The sequence below is a fragment of the Salmo salar genome, unplaced genomic scaffold (assembly GCF_965601325.2).
Source record: "Salmo salar unplaced genomic scaffold, fSalSal1 ptg000647l, whole genome shotgun sequence".
Classification (NCBI taxonomy): domain Eukaryota; kingdom Metazoa; phylum Chordata; class Actinopteri; order Salmoniformes; family Salmonidae; genus Salmo; species Salmo salar.
Genome location: NW_027675451.1, coordinates 410,646 through 433,110, shown reverse-complemented (window position 1 = coordinate 433,110; position 22,465 = coordinate 410,646). Strand labels below are relative to the sequence as shown.

The following is a 22,465-nucleotide window of genomic DNA, read 5'->3' as shown; positions in this document are numbered from 1 at the left end:
GTTATCGTGAGATTTTGAGTGAAAACCTCCTTCCATCAGCAAGGGCATTGAAGATGAAACGTGGCTGGGTCTTTCAGCATGACAATGATCCCAAACACACCGCCCGGGCAACGAAGGAGTGGCTTCGTAAGAAGCATTTCAAGGTCCTGGAGTGGCCTAGCCAGTCTTCAGATCTCAACCCCATAGAAAATCTTTGGAGGGATTTGAAAGTCCATATTGCCCAGCGACAGCCCCAAAACATCACTGCTCTAGAGGAGATCTGCATGGAGGAATGGGCCAAAATACCAGCAACAGTGTGTGAAAACCTTGTGAAGACTTACAGAAAACATTTGACCTGTGTCATTGCCAACAAAGGGTGTATAACAAAGTATTGAGATAAACTTTTGTTATTGACCAAATACTTATTTTCCCCCATGATTTGCAAATAAATTCATAAAAAATCATACAATGTGATTTTCTGGAATTGTTTTTCTAATTTTGTCTGTTATAGTTGAAGTGTACCTATGATGAAACTTACAGGCCTCTCTCATCTTTTTAAGTGGGAGAACTTGCACAATTGGTGGCTGACTAAATACTTTTTTGTCCCACTGTATGTCACAAAAACCCAAAACACAGCTAAATGAAGCACTAACCTTTGACGATCTTCATCAGATGACACTCCTAGGACATCATGTTACACAATGCATGTATGTTTTGTTCGATAAAGTTCATATTTATATCCAAAAACTGAATTTTACATTGGCGCGTGATGTTCAGAAATTGTTCCGAAAATGTTTATCCTCCAAAACTTCCGGTGAATGAGCACAATGAGCACACATATTACAGAAATACTCATCATAAACATTGACAAAATACATAACAATTATTTTAAGAATTATAGATACAGTACTCCTTAATGCAACCGCTGTGTCAGATTTTAAAATAGCTTTTCGGAGAAAGTACATTTTTCAATATTCTGAGTACATAGCTAGCCATCAAAGCAAGCTATACAGACACCTGCCAAGTTCGGGCAGATATATATTATTACTGTATAAAACCTAGCAGTACTACTGATTTCTCTGAGAGTGAGGCAGATATATATTATTACTGTGTTAAACCTAGCAGTACTACTGATTTCTCTGAGAGGCAGATATATATTATTACTATATTAAACCTAGCAGTACTACCGATTTCTCTGAGAGGCAGATATATATTATTACTGTGTTAAACCTAGCAGTAATACTGATTTCTCTGAGAGTGAGGCAGATATACATTATTACTGTGTTAAACCTAGCAGTACTACTGATTTCTCTGAGAGTGAGGCAGATATATATTATTAATGTATAAAACCTAGCAGTACTACTGATTTCTCTGAGAGTGAGGCAGATATAATATTATTACTGTGTTAAACCTAGCAGTACTACTGATTTCTCTGAGAGGCAGATATATATTATTACTATATTAAACCTAGCAGTACTACCGATTTCTCTGAGAGGCAGATATATATTATTACTGTGTTAAACCTAGCAGTAATACTGATTTCTCTGAGAGTGAGGCAGATATACATTATTACTGTGTTAAACCTAGCAGTACTACTGATTTCTCTGAGAGTGAGGCAGATATATATTATTAATGTATAAAACCTAGCAGTACTACTGATTTCTCTGAGAGTGAGGCAGATATATATTATTACTGTGTTAAACCTAGCAGTACTACTGATTTCTCTGAGAGGCAGATATATATTATTACTGTATTAAACCTAGCAGTACTACTGATTTCTCGGAGAGTGAGGCAGATATATATTATTACTGTGTTAAACCTAGCAGTACTACTGATTTCTCTGAGAGTGAGACAGATATATATTATTACTGTGTTAAATCTAGCAGTACTACTGATTTCTCTGAGAGGCAGATATATATTATTACTGTGTAAAACCTAGCAGTACTACTGATTTCTCTGAGAGGCAGATATATATTATTACTGTGTAAAACCTAGCAGTACTACTGATTTCTCTGAGAGGCAGATATATATTATTACTGTGTTAAATCTAGCGTACTACTGATTTCTCTGAGAGGCAGATATATATTATTACTGTGTAAAACCTAGCAGTACTACTGATTTCTCAGAGAATGAGACAGATATACGTAAAGCATTTTGAAAAAAAAAACATTTGACTATCTTAAATGAAACATCAAATGATACATTATAAACATACACATGTCGGTCATTGAAAAATTGCATGCCATGATTAGGGAGTTAGGGCAGGTGGCACCAAATCGTCCCACCTACGTAACAGCCAGTTGAATCCTGTGGCGCGATATTCAAATACCTTAGAAATGCTATTACTTCAATTTCTCAAACATATGACCATTTTACAGCATTTTAAAGACAAGACTCTCGTTAATCTAACCACACTGTTCGATTTCAAAAAGGCTTTACAACGAAAGCAAAACATTAGATTATGTCAGCAGAGTACCCAGCCAGAAATAATCAGACACCCATTTTTCAAGCTAGCATATAATGTCACAAAACCCCAGAAGACAGCTAAATGCAGCACTAACCTTTGATGATCTTCATCAGATGACACACCTAGGACATTATTTTATACAATACATGCATGTTTTGTTCAATCAAGTTCATATTTATATCAAAAACCAGCTTTGTACATTAGCATGTGACGTTCAGAACTAGCATACCCCCCGCAAACTTCCGGCGAATTTACTAACAATTTACTAAATTACTCACGATAAACGTTCACAAAAAGCATAACAATTATTTTAAGAATTATAGATACAGAACTCCTCTATGCAATCGATATGTCCGATTTTAAAATAGCTTTTCGGTGAAAGCACATTTTGCAATATTCTAAGTAGATAGCCCGGCATCACAGGGCTAGCTATTTAGACACCCAGCAAGTTTAGCCTTCACCAAACTCCGATTTACTATTAGAAAAGTTTGATTACCTTTCCTGTTCTTCGTCAGAATGCACTCCCAGGACTTCTACTTCAATAACAAATGTTGGTTTGGTCCCAAATAATCCATAGTTATGTTCCAACAGCGGCGTTTTGTTCGTGCGTTCAAGACACTATCCGAATGGTAAATAAGGTTCACGCGCACGGCGCATTTCGTGACAAAAGATTTCTAAATATTTCATTACCGTACTTCGAAGCATGTCAACCGCTGTTTAAAATAAATTTTTATGCCATTTTTCTCGTAAAAAAGCGATAATATTCTGACCGGGAATCTGCAATTAGGTAAACAGACGAAAGAAAATACAGCATGGGGTCGACTCGGGCACGCGCCTAAGCCCTTTGTCCTCTGATCGGCCACTTGGCAAAGGCGATAATGTGTTTCAGCCTGGGGCTGCCTCAATATCGTTCAGCTTTTTCCCGGGCTCTGAGAGCCTATGGGAGCCGTAGGAAGTGTCACGTTACAGCTAAGATCCTAATGTTCAATAAACAGAGCCAAGAACAACAACACCTTGTCAGACAGGCCACTTCCTGCATGAAATCTTCTCAGGTTTTTGCCTGCCATATGAGTTCTGTTATACTCACAGACACCATTCAAACAGTTTTAGAAACTTTAGGGTGTTTTCTATCCAAAGCCAATAATTATATGCATATTGTAGTTACTGGACAGGAGTAGTAACCAGATTAAATCGGGTACGTTTTTTTATCCGGCCGTGTAAATACTGCCCCCTAGCCCTAACAGGTTAAAAAACACCTATCTCATTTATAATTTCTTTAAAGAATAAAAGTTAACTTATGAACGTTTCTGAAAGTGATATCTAGCGTTTTGTAATGAAACTCTTCTTATGTTTCCCATCTGAGATCAGAGTAGATGAGAGATGTAAAGTTTGTCTCTGTTGTGTTGAAGACCAATAAAGCAGGAGAGACCAGCCTCCCCTGTACCCAGCTGTGTGTCCATGAAGAGTGACTGGTCTATGAAACCTCCTATATCCTTTAGAGAGGGAGACTTTACTACTGAACAAAGGTAAGAAGAACTCATGGGTCATGGTCAGTGAGTTAAACAACACTGTTTCAAGTCATTTCTCCTCTCCCATTTTCACATTTCTTTTGGTTGTTTTCATAATCCATAGGCTAATCCTTTAGTCCATTTTCATAGTCCTAAAACAGTGTGTGTGTGTGTGTGTGTGTGTGTGTGTGTGTGTGTGTGTGTGTGTGTGTGTGTGTGTGTGTGTGTGTGTGTGTGTGTGTGTGTGTGTGTGTGTGTGTGTGTGTGTGTGTGTGTGTGTGTGTGTGTGTACTCCCTGGATGAGGAGATATAATCTCATGTTTTGTCCACAGAAACCAACAGGAGAGATCAGAGTCAGAGATTCTCAGTGGTCAGTCTTCCCAGAGTCATCAAACAGACCTGGACTCTATATTCAGTGTATGTGGTCCTGTTATGAACATTTGTTTTTGTTTACCTCGAGTAAAGTTGATCTGTCAATCATTCATTAATGTGTTAATGAGAAAGCATTTCTTCTCTTGCTTAACTTATTTACATGATTTATTTCAGTTGCTTGAAGAGAAAATTATGACATTTGTGAAGAACGAGCTGAAGATGTTCAAGAGGATTCTTGGTCCTGAACTCCCAGAAGGATTTGAGAGTCAGAAGCAGGATGAGGAAGTGGTGGATGCTGAAGATGAGAAGCAGGAGAGCAGTGCCAGAGAGGGGGCTCTGAAGATCACACTGCACATCCTGAGGAAAATGAACCAGAAGGAGCTTGCTGACACACTGGAGAAACGTAAGATCTGTCTGCCTCATGTTGAATGCTGTTTTATAACATTTAAAAGCTGTGGCTAAAGTACAGCTAAAGTAGCTGTGTAACTCAATGATATTGTAGCAGACTTAACACAACACCTAGTGACCTCATCAAGTAGCAGCAGGGATGTGTTGTGGTGATTAATTTAGAGAGAGAGAGAGACAACATTAATAATACCATCAATAATACGAATAATAATATAATCAGTCACACCAGTCTGTAATGCATTATGAAAAGATTTATACAGTCAGTTAAGAGAATAAATGATTATAATTTAAATAACAGTCCTACAATACTGTAGTTATTAAAACATATGTAATATTAATATCCTCTGTGTTATTTCTTCATTCAGATGAGCTTGCTGTGATTTGCCAACGTGAACTCCAATCTAACCTAAAGAAGAAGTTTCAATGTGTATTTGAGGGGATCGCTAAACAAGGAAACCCAACATTTCTCAACAAGATCTACACAGAGCTCTACATCACAGAGGGTGGAACAGGAGAGGTCAATAATGAACATGAGCTGAGACAGATTGAGACATCAACCAGGAAACAAGCAAGACCAGAGACTGCAATCAAATGTAACGACATCTTCAAACCCTTAACTGGACAAGACAAACTTATCAGAACTGTGCTGACAAAGGGAATCGCTGGCATTGGAAAAACAGTCTCTGTGCAGAAGTTCATTCTGGACTGGGCTGAAGGAAAAGCCAATCAGGATGTTCAATTTGTGTTTTCATTCCCTTTTAGGGAGCTGAATTTGATGAAAGGGGACAAACACACTTTGATTGAACTTGTCAATCACTTCTCAATGGAAACCAAACAATCAAGAATCTCCAACTACGACAAGTACAAAGTTCTGTTCATCTTTGATGGTCTGGATGAGTGCCGACTGCCCCTAGACTTCCAGAAGAACAAGATCTGTTATGACGTCACAGAGTCAACCTCAGTGGATGTTCTGCTGACAAATCTCATCAAGGGAAATCTGCTTCCCTCTGCTCTCCTCTGGATAACTACCCGACCTGCAGCAGCCAATAAGATCCCTTCAGGGTGTATTGACCAGGTGACAGAGGTACGAGGGTTCAATGACCCACAGAAGGAGGAGTACTTCAGAAAGAGATTCATTGATGAGGACCTGGCCAACAGAATCATCTCACACATAAAGACATCAAGGAGCCTCCACATCATGTGCCACATTCCAGTCTTCTGTTGGATTTCTGCAACAGTCCTCGAACACATGCTGAAACATAAGAGAGAAGAGATGCCCAAGACTCTGACTGAGATGTACACACACCTTGTGGTGTTTCATACCAAACAGAAGAATGAAAAGTATCTTGGGAAAGAAGAGACAGATCCACACTTGAGTAACGAGAGCATTCTGTCACTGGGAAAACTGGCTTTTCAACAGCTTGTGAATGGCAATCTGATTTTCTATGAAGAAGACCTGAAAGAGGCTGGCATTGATGTCAATGAAGCCTCAGTGTACTCAGGATTGTGCACACAGATCTTTAAAGAGGAATGTGTTCTGCACCAGATGAAGGTGTACTGCTTCGTGCATCTGAGCATTCAGGAGTTTCTGGCTGCTGTGTATGTGTTCCTCTCATTCATCAACAACAATGAGAATCTAATGGACAAACAGCAAACAAAGTCCAGTATATTTTCTTTGCTGTACAGAGACGAGCCTGAAGTTACTGTCTACAAGAGTGCTGTGGATAAAGCCTTACAAAGTGAGACAGGAAACCTGGACCTTTTCCTCCGCTTCCTTCTGGGCCTCTCACTGGAGTCCAATCAGAAGCACTTACGAGGTCTACTGACAAAGACAAGAATCAGCTCACAGAGCCATGAAGAAACAGTCAAGTACATCAAGGAGAAGATCAGGGAGAATACCTCTCCAGAGAGGAGCATCAATCTGTTCCACTGTCTGAATGAACTGAATGACCATTCTCTAGTGGAGGAAATCCAAAGCTACCTGAAATCAGGAAGTCTCTCAAAACCCAACCTGTCACCTGCACAGTGGTCAGCTCTGGTCTTTGTGTTGCTGACTTCAGAAAAGGAGCTGGATGTGTTTGACCTGAAGAAATACTCCAGATCAGAGGAAGGTCTTCTGAGGCTGCTGCCAGTGGTCAAAGCCTCCAGAGCTGCTCTGTGAGTAAATAAAATGACATATAAGAAGTAATCATCAGGAAGAAAGAAATATTATGTTTAGAGAAAAATGTGTATTATAATATGTATATAATATTAAATTGAATAACATATTGAATCAGATATTCAATCTAGTATTACAATATGACCATACAATTCTAGGAGACGGAAGATGAATCTATATGTTGTTTGAGAGAATAAACCAAATGCATCTACCGTTGTCCTTCTACACTACTGGTGTTAAATTAACAGTGTGTTTGTGAAGTCATGATGATCTCGTTGCAGGCTGTCAGGCTGTGGAGTCACAGAGGAAGGCTGTGCTTCTCTGGTCTCAGTTCTCAGTTCAAACCCCTCACACCTGAGAGAGCTGGACCTGAGTAACAATGACCTGAAGGATTCAGGAGTGAAGCTGCTCTCTGCTGGACTGGGGAAACCCCACTGTAAACTGGAGACTCTGAGGTCAGTATTCCTGTAGTTGGTCAACAAGTGATAACTGTTCACCAGATCCACATGTGTTTACCAGGCACACATAGTCCACACCATATGTGTTTGGACAGTGAAGCTTACAGTTGTACATTTGGTTGTGTTTTAGATTGTAGCCTCTGTTATTGGTAATGGTGAGAGGTTAGTATGTTTTGTTGTATCCTCTGTTATTGGTAATGGTGAGAGGTTAGCATGTTTTGTTGTAGCCTCTGTTATTGGTAATGGTGAGAGGTTAGCATGTTTTGTTGTAGCCTCTGTTATTGGTAATGGTGAGAGGTTAGCATGTTTTGTTGTAGCCTCTGTTAATGGTAATGGTGAGAGGTTAGCATGTTTTGTTGTAGCCTCTGTTATTGGTAATGGTTAGTATGTTTTGTTGTAGCCACTGTTTTTGGTAATGGTGAGAGGTTAGCATGTTTTGTTGTGTCCTTTGTTATTGGTAATGGTGAGAGGTTAGCAGGTTTTGTTGTATCCTCTGTTATTGGTAATGGTGAGAGGTTAGCATGTTTGTTGTAGCCTCTGTTATTGGTAATGGTGAGAGGTTAGCATGTTTTGCTGTAGCCTCTGTTATTAGTAATGGTGAGAGGTTAGCATGTTTTGTTGTATCCTCTGTTAGTGGTAATGGTGAGAGGTTAGCATGTTTTGTTGTAGCCTCTGTTATTGGTAATGGTGAGAGGTTAGCATGTTTTGTTGTAGCCTCTGTTAATGGTAATGGTGAGAGGTTAGCATGTTTTGTTGTAGCCTCTGTTATTTGTAATGGTGAGAGGTTAGCATGTTTTGTTGTAGCTTCTGTAACTTTTCTCACTCATTATTATTAAAATAACTGCAAATGCGTCAATGTCACCTCTTATGAAACATTTGATCTGAAATCCAAAATGCTGGAGTGTAGGGCCACATTTAAATGTTTTGCTTCACTATCAAAATAGATATGGTGTGGACTGTATACTCAATACAATCTAAATCTGATACCTCACTGTCTGTCTTTTGACTGATACTGCTTTTAAACTGGTCTGGTCAGTCTACTCAAATATTTGTACTATACATGTTTCTATCTGCAGGAAAAACTTTGATAATTTGTCATTTTTAATGACGATATATTAATTTACAAATAGATATGGAAGGTTTCATATGTTGAAAAAATATACCGCCACTATTTTCACCACCAAAGAATAGCAGTGTGATTTTAATATGATTTGACTCTTTGCAGGCTGTCAGCCTGTGGAGTCACAGAGGAAGTCTGTGCTTCTCTGGTCTCAGTTCTGTGATCAAACCCAACACATTATTTGTAAACGGGTAACAGTGTAAACAGGGAAAGCTAAGCGTATCATTTTAATACAAAATGTCTGTCATTGTATTTCTTCTGTGTTGGCAGACTCACTGGCTGTAAACTCACAGACACATCCTGTAAAGTGTTGGCCTCAGTTCTCAGTTCAAACCCCTCACACCTGAGAGAGCTGGACCTGAGTAACAATGACCTGAAGGATTCAGGAGTGGAGCTGCTCTCTGCTGGACTGGAGGATCCACACTGTAAACTGGAGACTCTGAGGTCAGTATTCCTGTAGTTGGTCAACAAGTGATAACTGTTCACCAGATCCACATGTGTTTACCAGACACACATAGTCCACACCATATGTGTTTGGCCAGTGAAGTTTACAGTTTTAAATGTGGTGCTATGCTCCAGCATTTTGGATTTGAGATGTTTCATATTAGGTGACAGTACAGAATGTCACCTTTTATTTAAACGTATTCATACATATACAGTCGTGGCCAAAAGTTTTGAGAATGACACAAATATTAATTTCCACAAAGTTTGCTGCTTCAGTGTCTTTAGATATTTTTGTCAGATGTTACTGTGGAATACTGAATTATAATTACAAGCATTTCATAAGTGTCAAAGGCTTTTATTGACAATTACATGAAGTTGAAGCAATGAATCAATATTTACATTTAAAAATTATTAATTATTTGGACAAATGTATTTAGTCAAAAGTTGAATGTTTTGTCCCATATTCATGCCTGCAGTGATTACATCAAGCTTGTGATTCTACTAAATTGTTGAATTAATTTGCTGTTTGTCCTAGTTGTGTTTTAGATAATATTTTTCCTAATAGTAACTTAATGGTGAATAATGTCCTGTAATTTTGGAGTCACTTCACTTGTATTGTCAGTAAGAATAGAAGATGTTTCTGAACACTTCTACATTCATGTGGATGCTACCATGATTATGAATAATCAGGAATGAATCGTGAATAATGATAAATGAGCCTCTGTTATTGGTAATGGTGAGAGGTTAGCATGTGTTGTTGTAGTCTCTGTTATTGGTAATGGTGAGAGGTTAGCATGTTTTGTTGTAGCCTCTGTTATTGGTAATGGTGAGAGGTTAGCATGTTTTGTTGTAGCCTCTGTTATTGGTAATGGAGAGAGGTTAGCATGTTTTGTTGAAGTCTCTGTTATTGGTAATGGTGAGAGGTTAGCATGTTTTTTTGCAGCCTCTGTTATTGGTAATGGTGAGAGGTTAGCATGTTTTGTTGTAGCCTCTGTTATTGGTAATGGAGAGAGGTTAGCATGTTTTGTTGTAGCCTCTGTTATTGGTAATGGTGAGAGGTTAGCATGTTTTGTTGTAGCTTCTGTAACTTTTCTCACTCATTATTATTAAAATAACTGCAAATGCGTCAATGTCACCTCTTATGAAACATTTGATCTGAAATCCAAAATGCTGGAGTGTAGGGCCACATTTAAATGTTTTGCTTCACTATCAAAATAGATATGGTGTGGACTGTATACTCAATACAATCTAAATCTGATACCTCACTGTCTGTCTTTTGACTGATACTGCTTTTAAACTGGTCTGGTCAGTCTACTCAAATATTTGTACTATACATGTTTCTATCTGCAGGAAAAACTTTGATAATTTGTCATTTTTAATGACGATATATTAATTTACAAATAGATATGGAAGGTTTCATATGTTGAAAAAATATACCGCCACTATTTTCACCACCAAAGAATAGCAGTGTGATTTTAATATGATTTGACTCTTTGCAGGCTGTCAGCCTGTGGAGTCACAGAGGAAGTCTGTGCTTCTCTGGTCTCAGTTCTGTGATCAAACCCAACACATTATTTGTAAACGGGTAACAGTGTAAACAGGGAAAGCTAAGCGTATCATTTTAATACAAAATGTCTGTCATTGTATTTCTTCTGTGTTGGCAGACTCACTGGCTGTAAACTCACAGACACATCCTGTAAAGTGTTGGCCTCAGTTCTCAGTTCAAACCCCTCACACCTGAGAGAGCTGGACCTGAGTAACAATGACCTGAAGGATTCAGGAGTGGAGCTGCTCTCTGCTGGACTGGAGGATCCACACTGTAAACTGGAGACTCTGAGGTCAGTATTCCTGTAGTTGGTCAACAAGTGATAACTGTTCACCAGATCCACATGTGTTTACCAGACACACATAGTCCACACCATATGTGTTTGGCCAGTGAAGTTTACAGTTTTAAATGTGGTGCTATGCTCCAGCATTTTGGATTTGAGATGTTTCATATTAGGTGACAGTACAGAATGTCACCTTTTATTTAAACGTATTCATACATATACAGTCGTGGCCAAAAGTTTTGAGAATGACACAAATATTAATTTCCACAAAGTTTGCTGCTTCAGTGTCTTTAGATATTTTTGTCAGATGTTACTGTGGAATACTGAATTATAATTACAAGCATTTCATAAGTGTCAAAGGCTTTTATTGACAATTACATGAAGTTGAAGCAATGAATCAATATTTACATTTAAAAATTATTAATTATTTGGACAAATGTATTTAGTCAAAAGTTGAATGTTTTGTCCCATATTCATGCCTGCAGTGATTACATCAAGCTTGTGATTCTACTAAATTGTTGAATTAATTTGCTGTTTGTCCTAGTTGTGTTTTAGATAATATTTTTCCTAATAGTAACTTAATGGTGAATAATGTCCTGTAATTTTGGAGTCACTTCACTTGTATTGTCAGTAAGAATAGAAGATGTTTCTGAACACTTCTACATTCATGTGGATGCTACCATGATTATGAATAATCAGGAATGAATCGTGAATAATGATAAATGAGCCTCTGTTATTGGTAATGGTGAGAGGTTAGCATGTGTTGTTGTAGTCTCTGTTATTGGTAATGGTGAGAGGTTAGCATGTTTTGTTGTAGCCTCTGTTATTGGTAATGGTGAGAGGTTAGCATGTTTTGTTGTAGCCTCTGTTATTGGTAATGGAGAGAGGTTAGCATGTTTTGTTGAAGTCTCTGTTATTGGTAATGGTGAGAGGTTAGCATGTTTTTTTGCAGCCTCTGTTATTGGTAATGGTGAGAGGTTAGCATGTTTTGTTGTAGCCTCTGTTATTGGTAATGGAGAGAGGTTAGCATGTTTTGTTGTAGCCTCTGTTATTGGTAATGGTGAGAGGTTAGCATGTTTTGTTGTAGTCTCTGTTATTGGTAATGGTGAGAGGTTAGCATGTTTTGTTGCAGCCTCTGTTATTGGTAATGGTGAGAGGTTAGCATGTTTTGTTGTATCCTCTGTTATTGGTAATGGTGAGAGGTTAGCATGTTTTGTTGTAGACTCTGTTATTGGTAATGGTGAGAGGTTAGCATGTTTTGTTGTAGCCTCTGTCATTGGTGATGCTGAGAGGTTAGCATGTTTTGTTGTAGCCTCTGTTATTGGTAATGGTGAGAGGTTAGCATGTTTTGTTGTAGTCTCTGTTATTGGTAATGGTGAGAGGTTAGCATGTTTTGTTGTAGCCTCTGTTATTGGTAATGGTGAGAGGTTAGCATGTTTTGTTGTATCCTCTGTTTTAGGTAATGGTGAGAGGTTAGTATGTTTTGTTGTAGCCTCTGTTATTGTTAATGGTGAGAGGTTAGCATGTTTTGTTGTATCCTCTGTTATTGGGAGTGTTGAGAGGTTAGCATGTTTTGTTGTAGCCTCTGTTATTGGTAATGGTGAGAGGTTAGCATGTTTTGTTGTAGTCTCTGTTATTGGTAATGGTGAGAGGTTAGCATGTTTTGTTGTAGCCTCTGTTATTGGTAATGGTGAGAGGTTAGCATGTTTTGTTGTAGCCTCTGTTATTGGTAATGGTGAGAGGTTAGCATGTTTTGTTGTATCCTCTGTTATTGGTAATGGTGAGAGGTTAGCATGTCTTGTTGTAGCCTCTGTTATTGGTAATGGTGAGAGGTTAGCATGTTTTGTTGTATCCTCTGTTATTCGTAATGGTGAGAGGTTAGCATGTCTTGTTGTAGCCTCTGTAACTTTCTCACTCATTATTATTCATGATTCATTCATGATTTGTAGTAATCATGGCATAATCAGGATTCATTTAGTAGTGTTTAGAAACATGTTATCTACTCACTTAGACAGAAAATTATCCAGTCATCATCCACCATTTTATTATTGGGCAAAACACAACCAAAACAAACTGCAAATGCAACCAACTAGTTTACAACGAAACACTAATCTATTGACTACTTTAATACACTATAAATGAATTGGTCAGAATACTTATGACTTCTTCAAATGGGGGGACTAGATACATAAACTGCTTTCATTTCTAAATGGTGAATCAGATATGTATGAAAATATCCTCAAATAAAAGGTGACATTATATACTGTTACCTCATATGAAACATTTGATCTGAAATCCAAAATGTTGGAGTTTAGAGCCACATTTAAAATATTAGCTTGGATCATCATTGGATCATCATTGCAGGCTCCGTGCCGTGGATCACCACTGGAGGCTCCGGGCCATGGATCATCACTGGAGTCTTCGTGCCATGGATCATCACTGGAGGCTCCGGGCCATGGATCATCCCAACAGCCTTCTTGCCATGGATTATCACTGGAGACTCCAGGCCATGGATCATCACTGGAGGCTTCGTGCCATGGATCATCACTGGAGGCTTCGTGCCATGGATCATTATTGGAGGCTTCGTGCCATGGATCATCACTGGAGTCTTCGTGCCATGGATCATCATTGGAGGCTTCGGACCATGGATCATCACTGGAGGCTTTTTACATGGAGCCGGAACAGGTCTCACCGGACTGGGGAACGTCGCTGGAGGCTCCGGACTGGGGGACGTTGCCGGAAGCTCTGGACTGGGAAGGCGTACTGGAGGCCTGATGCGTGGGGCTGGCACAGGTGGCGCCAGACTGGTAACACACACCTCAGGGCAAGGAGCAGGAACAAGACACACCGGACTGGGCAGGCGCACTAGAGACCTGATGCGTGGGGCTGGAACAGGTGGCGCCCGACTGGTGACACGCACCTCAGGGCAAGTGCGAGGAGCAGGAACAGGGCGTACCAGGCTGGATAGACTCACTGGAGGCCTGGTACGTGGGGCAGGCACAGAGCTCACCGGGCTGTGAATGCGCACTGGCGACACAGTGCGCATCACCGCATAACACGGTGCTTGCTCAGTCACTCGCTCCCCACGGTAAGCATGAGGAGCTGGCTCAGGTCTCCAACCTGACTGTGCCAATCTCCCTAATTTTTTGGGGGGGTGTGTCTGCCTCTCGTGCTTCCCTTGTTGCCGCGCTCTCGCTGCCTCCACCTGTTCTCGTGGGAGGTGCTTTTCTCCTGCCCCTAATTCCTCCAAAGCCCTGGATATACTCCTCCTAACCTCCGCAATAGTCCACAGGTCCATATCACGTTGGAATGACAAGTGGACTACACGTCTCGAATGTTCAGAAAGTTAAGCTTACGTTGCAAAAATCTTATTGACTAAAATTACAAATGATGCAGTACTGCTGGCTGGTGAAGTAGGCTAGCTAGCAGTGGCTGCGTTGTTGACTTTGCCATACTTGTTGTAGTCAACACCATCAGCCTCATTCATCTATTCCTCCATCAATATCACCATCGTTGTTGTAGTCATCACCCTCAGCCTCATTCATCTATTCCTGTCAAAATAGATATGGTGTGGACTGTATACTCAATACAATCTAAATCTGATACCTCAATGTCTGTCTTTTGACTGATACTGCTTTTAAACTGGTCTGGTCAGTCTACTCAAATATTTGTATTATATATTTTTCTCTCTACAAGATGATTTTACTCGTTGCAGGCTGTCAGGCTGTCTAGTCACAGAGGAAGGCTGTGCTTCTCTGGTCTCAGCTCTGTGGTCAAACCCAACACATTATTTGTAAACGGGTAACAGCGTAAACATGGAAAGCTAAGAATATAATTTTAATACAACCTGTCTGTCATTGTATTTCTTCTGTGTTGGCAGACTCACTGGCTGTAAACTCACAGACACATCCTGTAAAGTGTTGGCCTCAGTTCTCAGTTCAAACCCCTCACACCTGAGAGAGCTGGACCTGAGTAACAATGACCTGAAGGATTCAGGAGTGAAGCTGCTCTCTGCTGGACTGGAGGATCCACACTGCAGACTGGAGACTCTGAGGTCAGTATTCCTGTAGTTGGTCCACAAGTGTTTTGTTGTAGTCTCTGTTATTGGTAATGGTGAGAGGTTAGCATGTTTTGTTGTAGCCTCTGTTATTGGTAATGGTGAGAGGTTAGCATGTTTTGTTGTAGCCTCTGTTATTGGTAATGGTGAGAGGTTAGCATGTTTTGTTGTAGCCTCTGTTATTGGTAATGGTGAGAGGTTAGCATGTTTTGTTGTAGTCTCTGTTATTGGTAATGGTGAGAGGTTAGCATGTTTTGTTGTAGCCTCTGTTATTGGTAATGGTGAGAGGTTAGCATGTTTTGTTGTAGCCTCTGTTATTGGTAATGGTGAGAGGTTAGCATGTTTTGTTGTAGCCTCTGTTATTGGTAATGGTGAGAGGTGTCGTGTCTTTGGGGGTACCATTAAACGGAAGATATGTTTATCAATTAGCTCCCTGTAATTATTATCACGCGATTAAACTGATTAATCGTTTAATTGTAATTAACTAGGAGGTCGGGGCACCAAGGAGAATATTCAGATTACAAAGCTATAATTTTCCTAATATAACTTTCCTGTACTATAATATTATATTCTATTATAATATAGGTCGATTATCTTCTAAGTTTAAATGGTGTATTTACCTCTAGTCCAGTCTCATTCCAAAACGTCATAAATTGTTGTATCTGCACGAACCCAGTCTTTACTAAAATCATCGATACATCAATTGTCTTAAAATCATTTATTTACTACACTAAGTAATTAACAGAAAAACATACAAACAGTAATTATCGTCACAAAGGATTGGTAGAGGAATGTGCCCTTGTGGGCTAAACAGGCAGGTCGGCCTGTTGAACAATGGGTCATAAACGGTCCGCTGAGAAGTTACACAGAGTTCATTAATATTAACAATTGACAATTGAAGGCTCACTCATTCGGGAACAATTGCAATCAATATATATTTACGCTCAGTGTGTCGTCGTTCTTTGTTGGAGAGTTCGGTTCTGTTGGAGAGTCTCTCTCTCGGTTAGAATGGATCTTTCAAAGCAACATTCATTAATGTCGTCATAGAATGGTGGTTTCGTTGGTCTTCGCGTTCGATGATATAATTTACTTAGCTGCAGACTAATAATTAATATCAAAGACTTGTTCTTATTCTGTCGGTATCAATAGTCTAAAAGTTAACCACGTGGTATGGTTCACTTTCAGTAGAGGAATTGGAAGGTAGAACCTATGTGCCAACGGAGTGTAGGCCTGGTCTGGAGAAATGTAAATCAGGGAGTGTTTTATAGTGCCCATAGAACAGCTTGTCAAATGAAGCCTGGTCCTGTATGGGTGTTGGTACAAAGGGGAGGGGGGTCAACTGTCCTTCCTGTACCCAAAGAGGCCAACGTCATGACAGAGGTTAGCATGTTTTGTTGTGGCCTCTGTAACTTTTTCACTCATTATTTTTCATGATCCTTCTCAATCATGGCAGTCACAGGCTTGATGTCGTCATTGCAGTCAAAGAATATGGGACCAAATACTAAACTTTTGACTATTTTAACACACTATGATTTAATTGGTCAGAAAACATATGACTTATTTAAATAGGGGGACTAGATACATGAAGTGCTTTCATTTTACTAAATGGTGAAACAGATATGTATGAAAATATCCTCAAATAAAAGGTGACATTATATACTGTCACCTCATATGAAACATTTGATCTCAAATCCAAAATGTTGGAGTTTAGAGCCACATTTAAAATGTTATCTTCACTGTCAAAATAGATATGGTGTGGACTGTATACTCAATACAATCTAAATCTGATACCTCACTGTCTGTCTTTTGACTGACACTGCTTTTAAACTGGTCTGGTCAGTCTACTCAAATATTTGTACTATACATGTTTCTATCTGCAGGCAAAACGTTGATAATTTGTAATTCATAATATGATACATTAATTTATGAATAGATATGGAAGGTTTCAGGACACTGATATATCTGAATATGTTTAAGAAATATACTGCCACTATTTTCACCACCAAAGACTAGCAGTGTGATTTTAATATGATTTTACTCTTTGCAGGCTGTCAGGCTGTCTAGTCACAGAGGAAGGCTGTGCTTCTCTGGTCTCAGCTCTGAGGTCAAACCCCTCACACCTGAGAGAGCTGGACCTGAGCTACAATCACCCAGGAGACTCAGGAGTCAGACTGCTGACTGCTGGACTGGAGGATCCACACTGCAGACTGGAGAAACTCAAGTATGTAGAGGGTTTATGTCAATGTTCATATCAGACATGTTTGACTTTTCAGGCTAGTTAAGACAAACATTCTGACCACCACTTGGACAAAATTATATGCTGTGTGTGTGTGTGTGTGTGTGTGTGTGTGTGTGTGTGTGTGTGTGTGTGTGTGTGTGTGTGTGTGTGTGTGTGTGTGTGTGTGTGTGTGTGTGTGTGTGTGTGTGTGTGTGTGTGTGTGTGTGTGTGTGTGTGTGTGTGTGTGTGTGTGTGTGTGTGTGTGTGAGTTCAGGTGTATCCCTCAATGACTGTCTGTTTTTCTGCTTACCGCTACAGTGTGGAACATGGTGAAGAGATCAGAATGAAACCTGGGCTTAGAAAATGTGAGTGTTGACTGCTGTGAAGAATATGACTAAGAATAAGTCTTAATTCAAGTTAAGTCAAAGTCAAAGACCACCATCATTACTGACTTGGTCATATTAAATATCAGCTGGAGTTCTACAGAAGCAGAAATCAGGGACACCAAAGTTTACAAAGAGTTGATGTGTGTGTGTGTGTGTGTGTGTGTGTGTGTGTGTGTGTGTGTGTGTGTGTGTGTGTGTGTGTGTGTGTGTGTGTGTGTGTGTGTGTGTGTGTGTGTGTGTGTGTGTGTGTGTGAATTAATGTGAATAAGTGTGTATTATATTACCATACAGTATAACATATGATCATTCAACAAGTCTCAAGTTACCTTAACTTCTCCTTTTGATACCTAGAAACATCTACATTAAATGAATTAGTGAAAAGTGAGTTAACATTCTAATGTGAATGATGATGATTTCTAATATTGTGTCTGGTTTCATCCATCAGATGTCTGTGATCTCACACTGGACCTAAACACAGTAAACAGACTCCTCTCTCTGTCTGAGGAGAACAGAAATGTGACATGGAGGAGAGAGAAGCAGCTGTATCCTGATCACCCAGAGAGATTTGAGGACTGTAGACAGGTGCTGTGTAGAGAGGGTCTGACTGGGCGCTGTTACTGGGAGGTAGAGTGGAATGGGGGGGCTGATATAGGAGTGACATATAAAGGAATCAGCAGGAGAGGAGGGGTTAAGGACTGTTGTCTTGGATACAATGACAAGTCCTGGTGTCTGTTCTGCTCTGACAACAGATACACTGCCTGTCACAATAATAATCCCACTACCATAGACGTCCCCTCCTCCAGCCCCCACAGAGTAGGAGTGTATCTGGACTGGCCAGCCGGCACTCTGTCCTTCTATAGAGCCTCCTCTGACACACTGACCCACCTGATCACATTCACCTCCACATTCCCTGAGCCCCTCTATCCAGGGTTTAGGGTTTGTGATGTTGACTCCTCAGTGTCCCTGAAATAATAACTGGACACACACACACACACACACACACACACACACACACACACACACACACACACACACACACACACACACACACACACACACACACACACACACACACACACACACACACTGGACACACACACTGGACACAGACACACACTGAACACACACACACACTGGACACACACTCACTGGACACACACACACACACTCACTGGACACACACACACGCTTGACACACACGCTTGACACACACACGCTTGACACACACATGCTTGACAAACACACTGGATACACACACACACACTCTGGGGACACACACACAAACACTGACACACACACACACACACACACTGACACACATAAACACAGACACACACACACACACTGAACACACACACACACACAAACCCACTGGACACACACACACACACACACACACACACACACACTGGACACAGACACACACACTGAACACACACACACACTGGACACACACTGACTGGACACACACACACACTCACTGGACACACACACACACGCTTGACACACACACGCTTGACACACACATGCTTGACAAACACACTGGATACACACACACACACTCTGGGGACACACACACAAACACTGACACACACACACACACACACTGACACACATAAACACAGACACACACACACACACACTGAACACACACACACACACAAACCCACTGGACACACACACACACACACACACACACACACACACACACACACACACACACACACACACACACACACACACACACACACACACACACACACACACACACACACTGGACACAGACACACACACTGAACACACACACACACTGGACACACACTCACTGGACACACACACACACTCACTGGACACACACACACACGCTTGACACACACACGCTTGACACACACATGCTTGACAAACACACTGGATACACACACACACACACTCTGGACACACACACACAAACACTGACACACACACACACACTGACACACATAAACACAGACACACACACACACACACTGAACACACACACACAAACCCACTGGACACACACACACACACTCACTGGACACACACACACACACACACACACACACACAATGAACACACACACACTGAACACACACAATGGACAAACACACACTGGACACTCACACATGACAGGCTTGTAATATTTTCTGATCTTTTTCCACTTTGCCTTTTTTATGATATATTTTACTGTTTGTGTTTGTACCACAGGAGGTTGGTGGGACCTTATTTAGGGAGGACAGGCTTGTAATGGCTGGAGTGGAATAAGTGGAATGGTATTGTCATGACGTTGGCCTGTGGGTAAGGTTTATGACCACCCCCCATAAATACCTTTCTCCCTTCCCCTCTCTGACCCTACTGAAGGACTTGAATAGCCTGTGTTAAATATAGAGAGTCTGGGAACATCAAACAAATGGGGTAAAGGAACCATATTTTGGTAATAAAACCAGTTGGAAATATGCTTGGGAACGTAATGAGTATGCATGTAAGGTTCGGTTGTCATCTGAGACATTATGACTGATGACAGGACGACATAAACTGTACCTGAGAAAGTATACACCCTCTAGTTATCAGAGTAACATGGAATTGTTATGGAATTGAAATGTTTGATATTGGAATTGTTTGTTAGGAGATTAAATGTAATTTTAGCTTCCAAATGAGAGAATTGTGTTTTCATAAGGAAAGTGCCCTGCTTGATCAGTGGCCCACCCCTGTGAAGAGGAGGGGTTATAAACGATGAAACACATCCTTCCCCCCTCTCCACTATATAAGCCTTTGACGAAAAGATAATCACGTTGTTCCAGTACGGGAGGTCTTCAGCCTCTACGTTAGAAGGACACACATGTCAAGTACAGAACTAAGCCAACCTCGGCGTGAGCTTTGGTGGCGAATGGTATGAACTTTGAGCTTATTCACTACAGAAGTGATACTTCCTAGCCGTTGAGTTAGCAGCGGCCGCTGTAGACGTGGGCTAGGAAAGGACGGACGACGGATCCAGTCTAACAACCAGATGAAGATACCACCACGTATCCAATTGACCACCATTGACATTCTTCCAAAAACAGGAAGATCTGTTGGCCAACCCGGCCAGCATCTACGACCAATCTACTGAAGCGCAGCTCAGAGTAAATATTTATTGCATTTTCCTTTTCCAAATGGGCGGTAATTTAGAATGCATAAGATAATGTATTTACGATAGCATAGCTGCTGTTTCTGTGTTCCTAAATCTTCCCGCTCTTTCATTCAAGCCCAACCCCCTTTCCTTTGTGTAACCAGCCATCATACAGGTTCCGTCCACCGGGACGTTTTCTGTATGACATCATCTGTATTCTGTGTATTTGTAATTCTGTGTGCTTAGTTTATTTAGTAAATAAATAATTAAACCCAATTTTGTATTGCTGATTCAACTTGTTAGCCAGGGTTCGTGAAAATAGCCAAGAACTTAAAACTTTCATTATGAGACTGAAAATAAAACAAGGGTTAATATTGACTGCTATCGATGTAAAATATTACAAAGTATTTTAAGAGTTTATTCGGAAGATAACGGCTCTATAAACGTTCTTCCGTGGTGCCCCGACTTTCTAGTTAATTACTTTTACATGATTAGCTTAATCAGGTAATATTAATTACAGAGAAATCATTTTATAAGTTAGCATGTCATATCACTTAATCCGGCATAGCCAAAGCCACGACAGTATTTACCAACATTTCAGCATCACTGTGCCTTCTTCAGGGTGATGTCATCAATACTTGAACCAGGTTATGTAAACGAACAGTGCAATTAATGCAACCAATGACAATAGAGAGGGGTGTGACATAATGATTAAGTTAATTACAATGAATTAATGAAACTGTTAAAAAAAAACTGTTTATGGCATATTAAATATTAAAAAATAGTAGGGTATTGTGGCAAAGAAGGGGGTCGAGTGATAAATGGCAGATATGTGAGGGCAGAACTAATAAACGGGCTCTGCCCGATCACTAAAATGGCCACCCCGATCAGAACTACAGATCACAAAATGGCCGACTGCCAAAACTACAATTCCCAGAAGCAAGGGGAACCCTCAGAAGGTGGAGCCGACCCACAGATAAAAGGTCAAGAAAAACCAGGAAGAGAGAGAGAGGGCGGGAAGGATCTATGAACCATAGAGAAAGAGACAATCTACATTGGCTGGATTTACCGTGTACGAGCTGGACTGTTTTGGACTTACCTGTTGCCGTTTAGACCTGGACCTACCGAGAACCAGATTTGTGTACCGAACCCTGCTATCCTTGACCTTACCTGCGGCCTGGGTGGACCAGGACAGCGAAACAAACACACAGGTACTGTCATGTTCGAAAGAACTTTCATTCTGGGCTGACTTTGGTGACAGTTTCCCACTTAATTTGTGACAAACGCTCCTAACTTTGAAGAGGTTTGCCACAGTATATTATATATATCCGGCTCTCAATGTAATCTGATTCATTATGATGTAGGATCAGGTCCCCCCTCTCCATGTAATCTGATTCATTATGATCTAGGATCAGGTCCCCCCTCTCCATGTAATCTGATTCATTATGATATAGGATCTTTTTATTTGTATTATTTCACCTTTATTTAACAAGGTGGCTAGTTCTCATTTACAACTGCGACCTGGCCAAGATAAAGCAAAGCAGTGCGACAGAAACAACAACACAGAGTTACATGGAATAAACAAGCGTACAGTCAACACAAAAGAAAAAAGAAAGTCTATATACAGTGTGTGCAAATGGCGTGAGGAGGTATGGCAATAAATAGTCCGTAGTAGCAAAGTAATCAGAATTTAGCAGATTAACACTGGAGTGATAGATGAGCAGATGATGATGTGTAAGTAGTGATACTGGAGTACAAAAGAGCAGCAAAGTAAATAAAAACAATATGGGGATGAGGTAGGTAGATTGGGTGGGCTATTTACAGATGGGCTATGTACAGCTGCAGCAATCGGTTAGCTGCTCAGATAGCTGATGTGTAAAGTTGGTGAGGGAGATATGAGTCTCCAACCAGTGATTTTTGCAATTCGTTCCATT

General features: G+C 40.4%; 1 protein-coding gene across 1 annotated transcript; it reads left to right on the top strand.

Annotated features, from left to right (window-relative positions):
* Positions 1 to 1,795: 1,795 nt before the first annotated feature.
* On the top strand, positions 1,796 to 20,807 carry LOC145877035 (NACHT, LRR and PYD domains-containing protein 3-like). Its single transcript, XM_082972323.1, has 11 exons — positions 1,796 to 3,972; positions 4,287 to 4,371; positions 4,501 to 4,729; positions 5,100 to 6,865; positions 7,181 to 7,347; positions 8,741 to 8,914; positions 10,579 to 10,752; positions 14,624 to 14,797; positions 16,848 to 17,021; positions 17,337 to 17,383; positions 17,850 to 20,807. The coding sequence occupies exons 1-11, from the start codon at positions 3,905 to 3,907 to the stop codon at positions 18,374 to 18,376; spliced, it is 3,585 nt and encodes a 1,194-aa protein (XP_082828449.1). The 5' UTR covers positions 1,796 to 3,904; the 3' UTR covers positions 18,377 to 20,807.
* Positions 20,808 to 22,465: the final 1,658 nt, after the last annotated feature.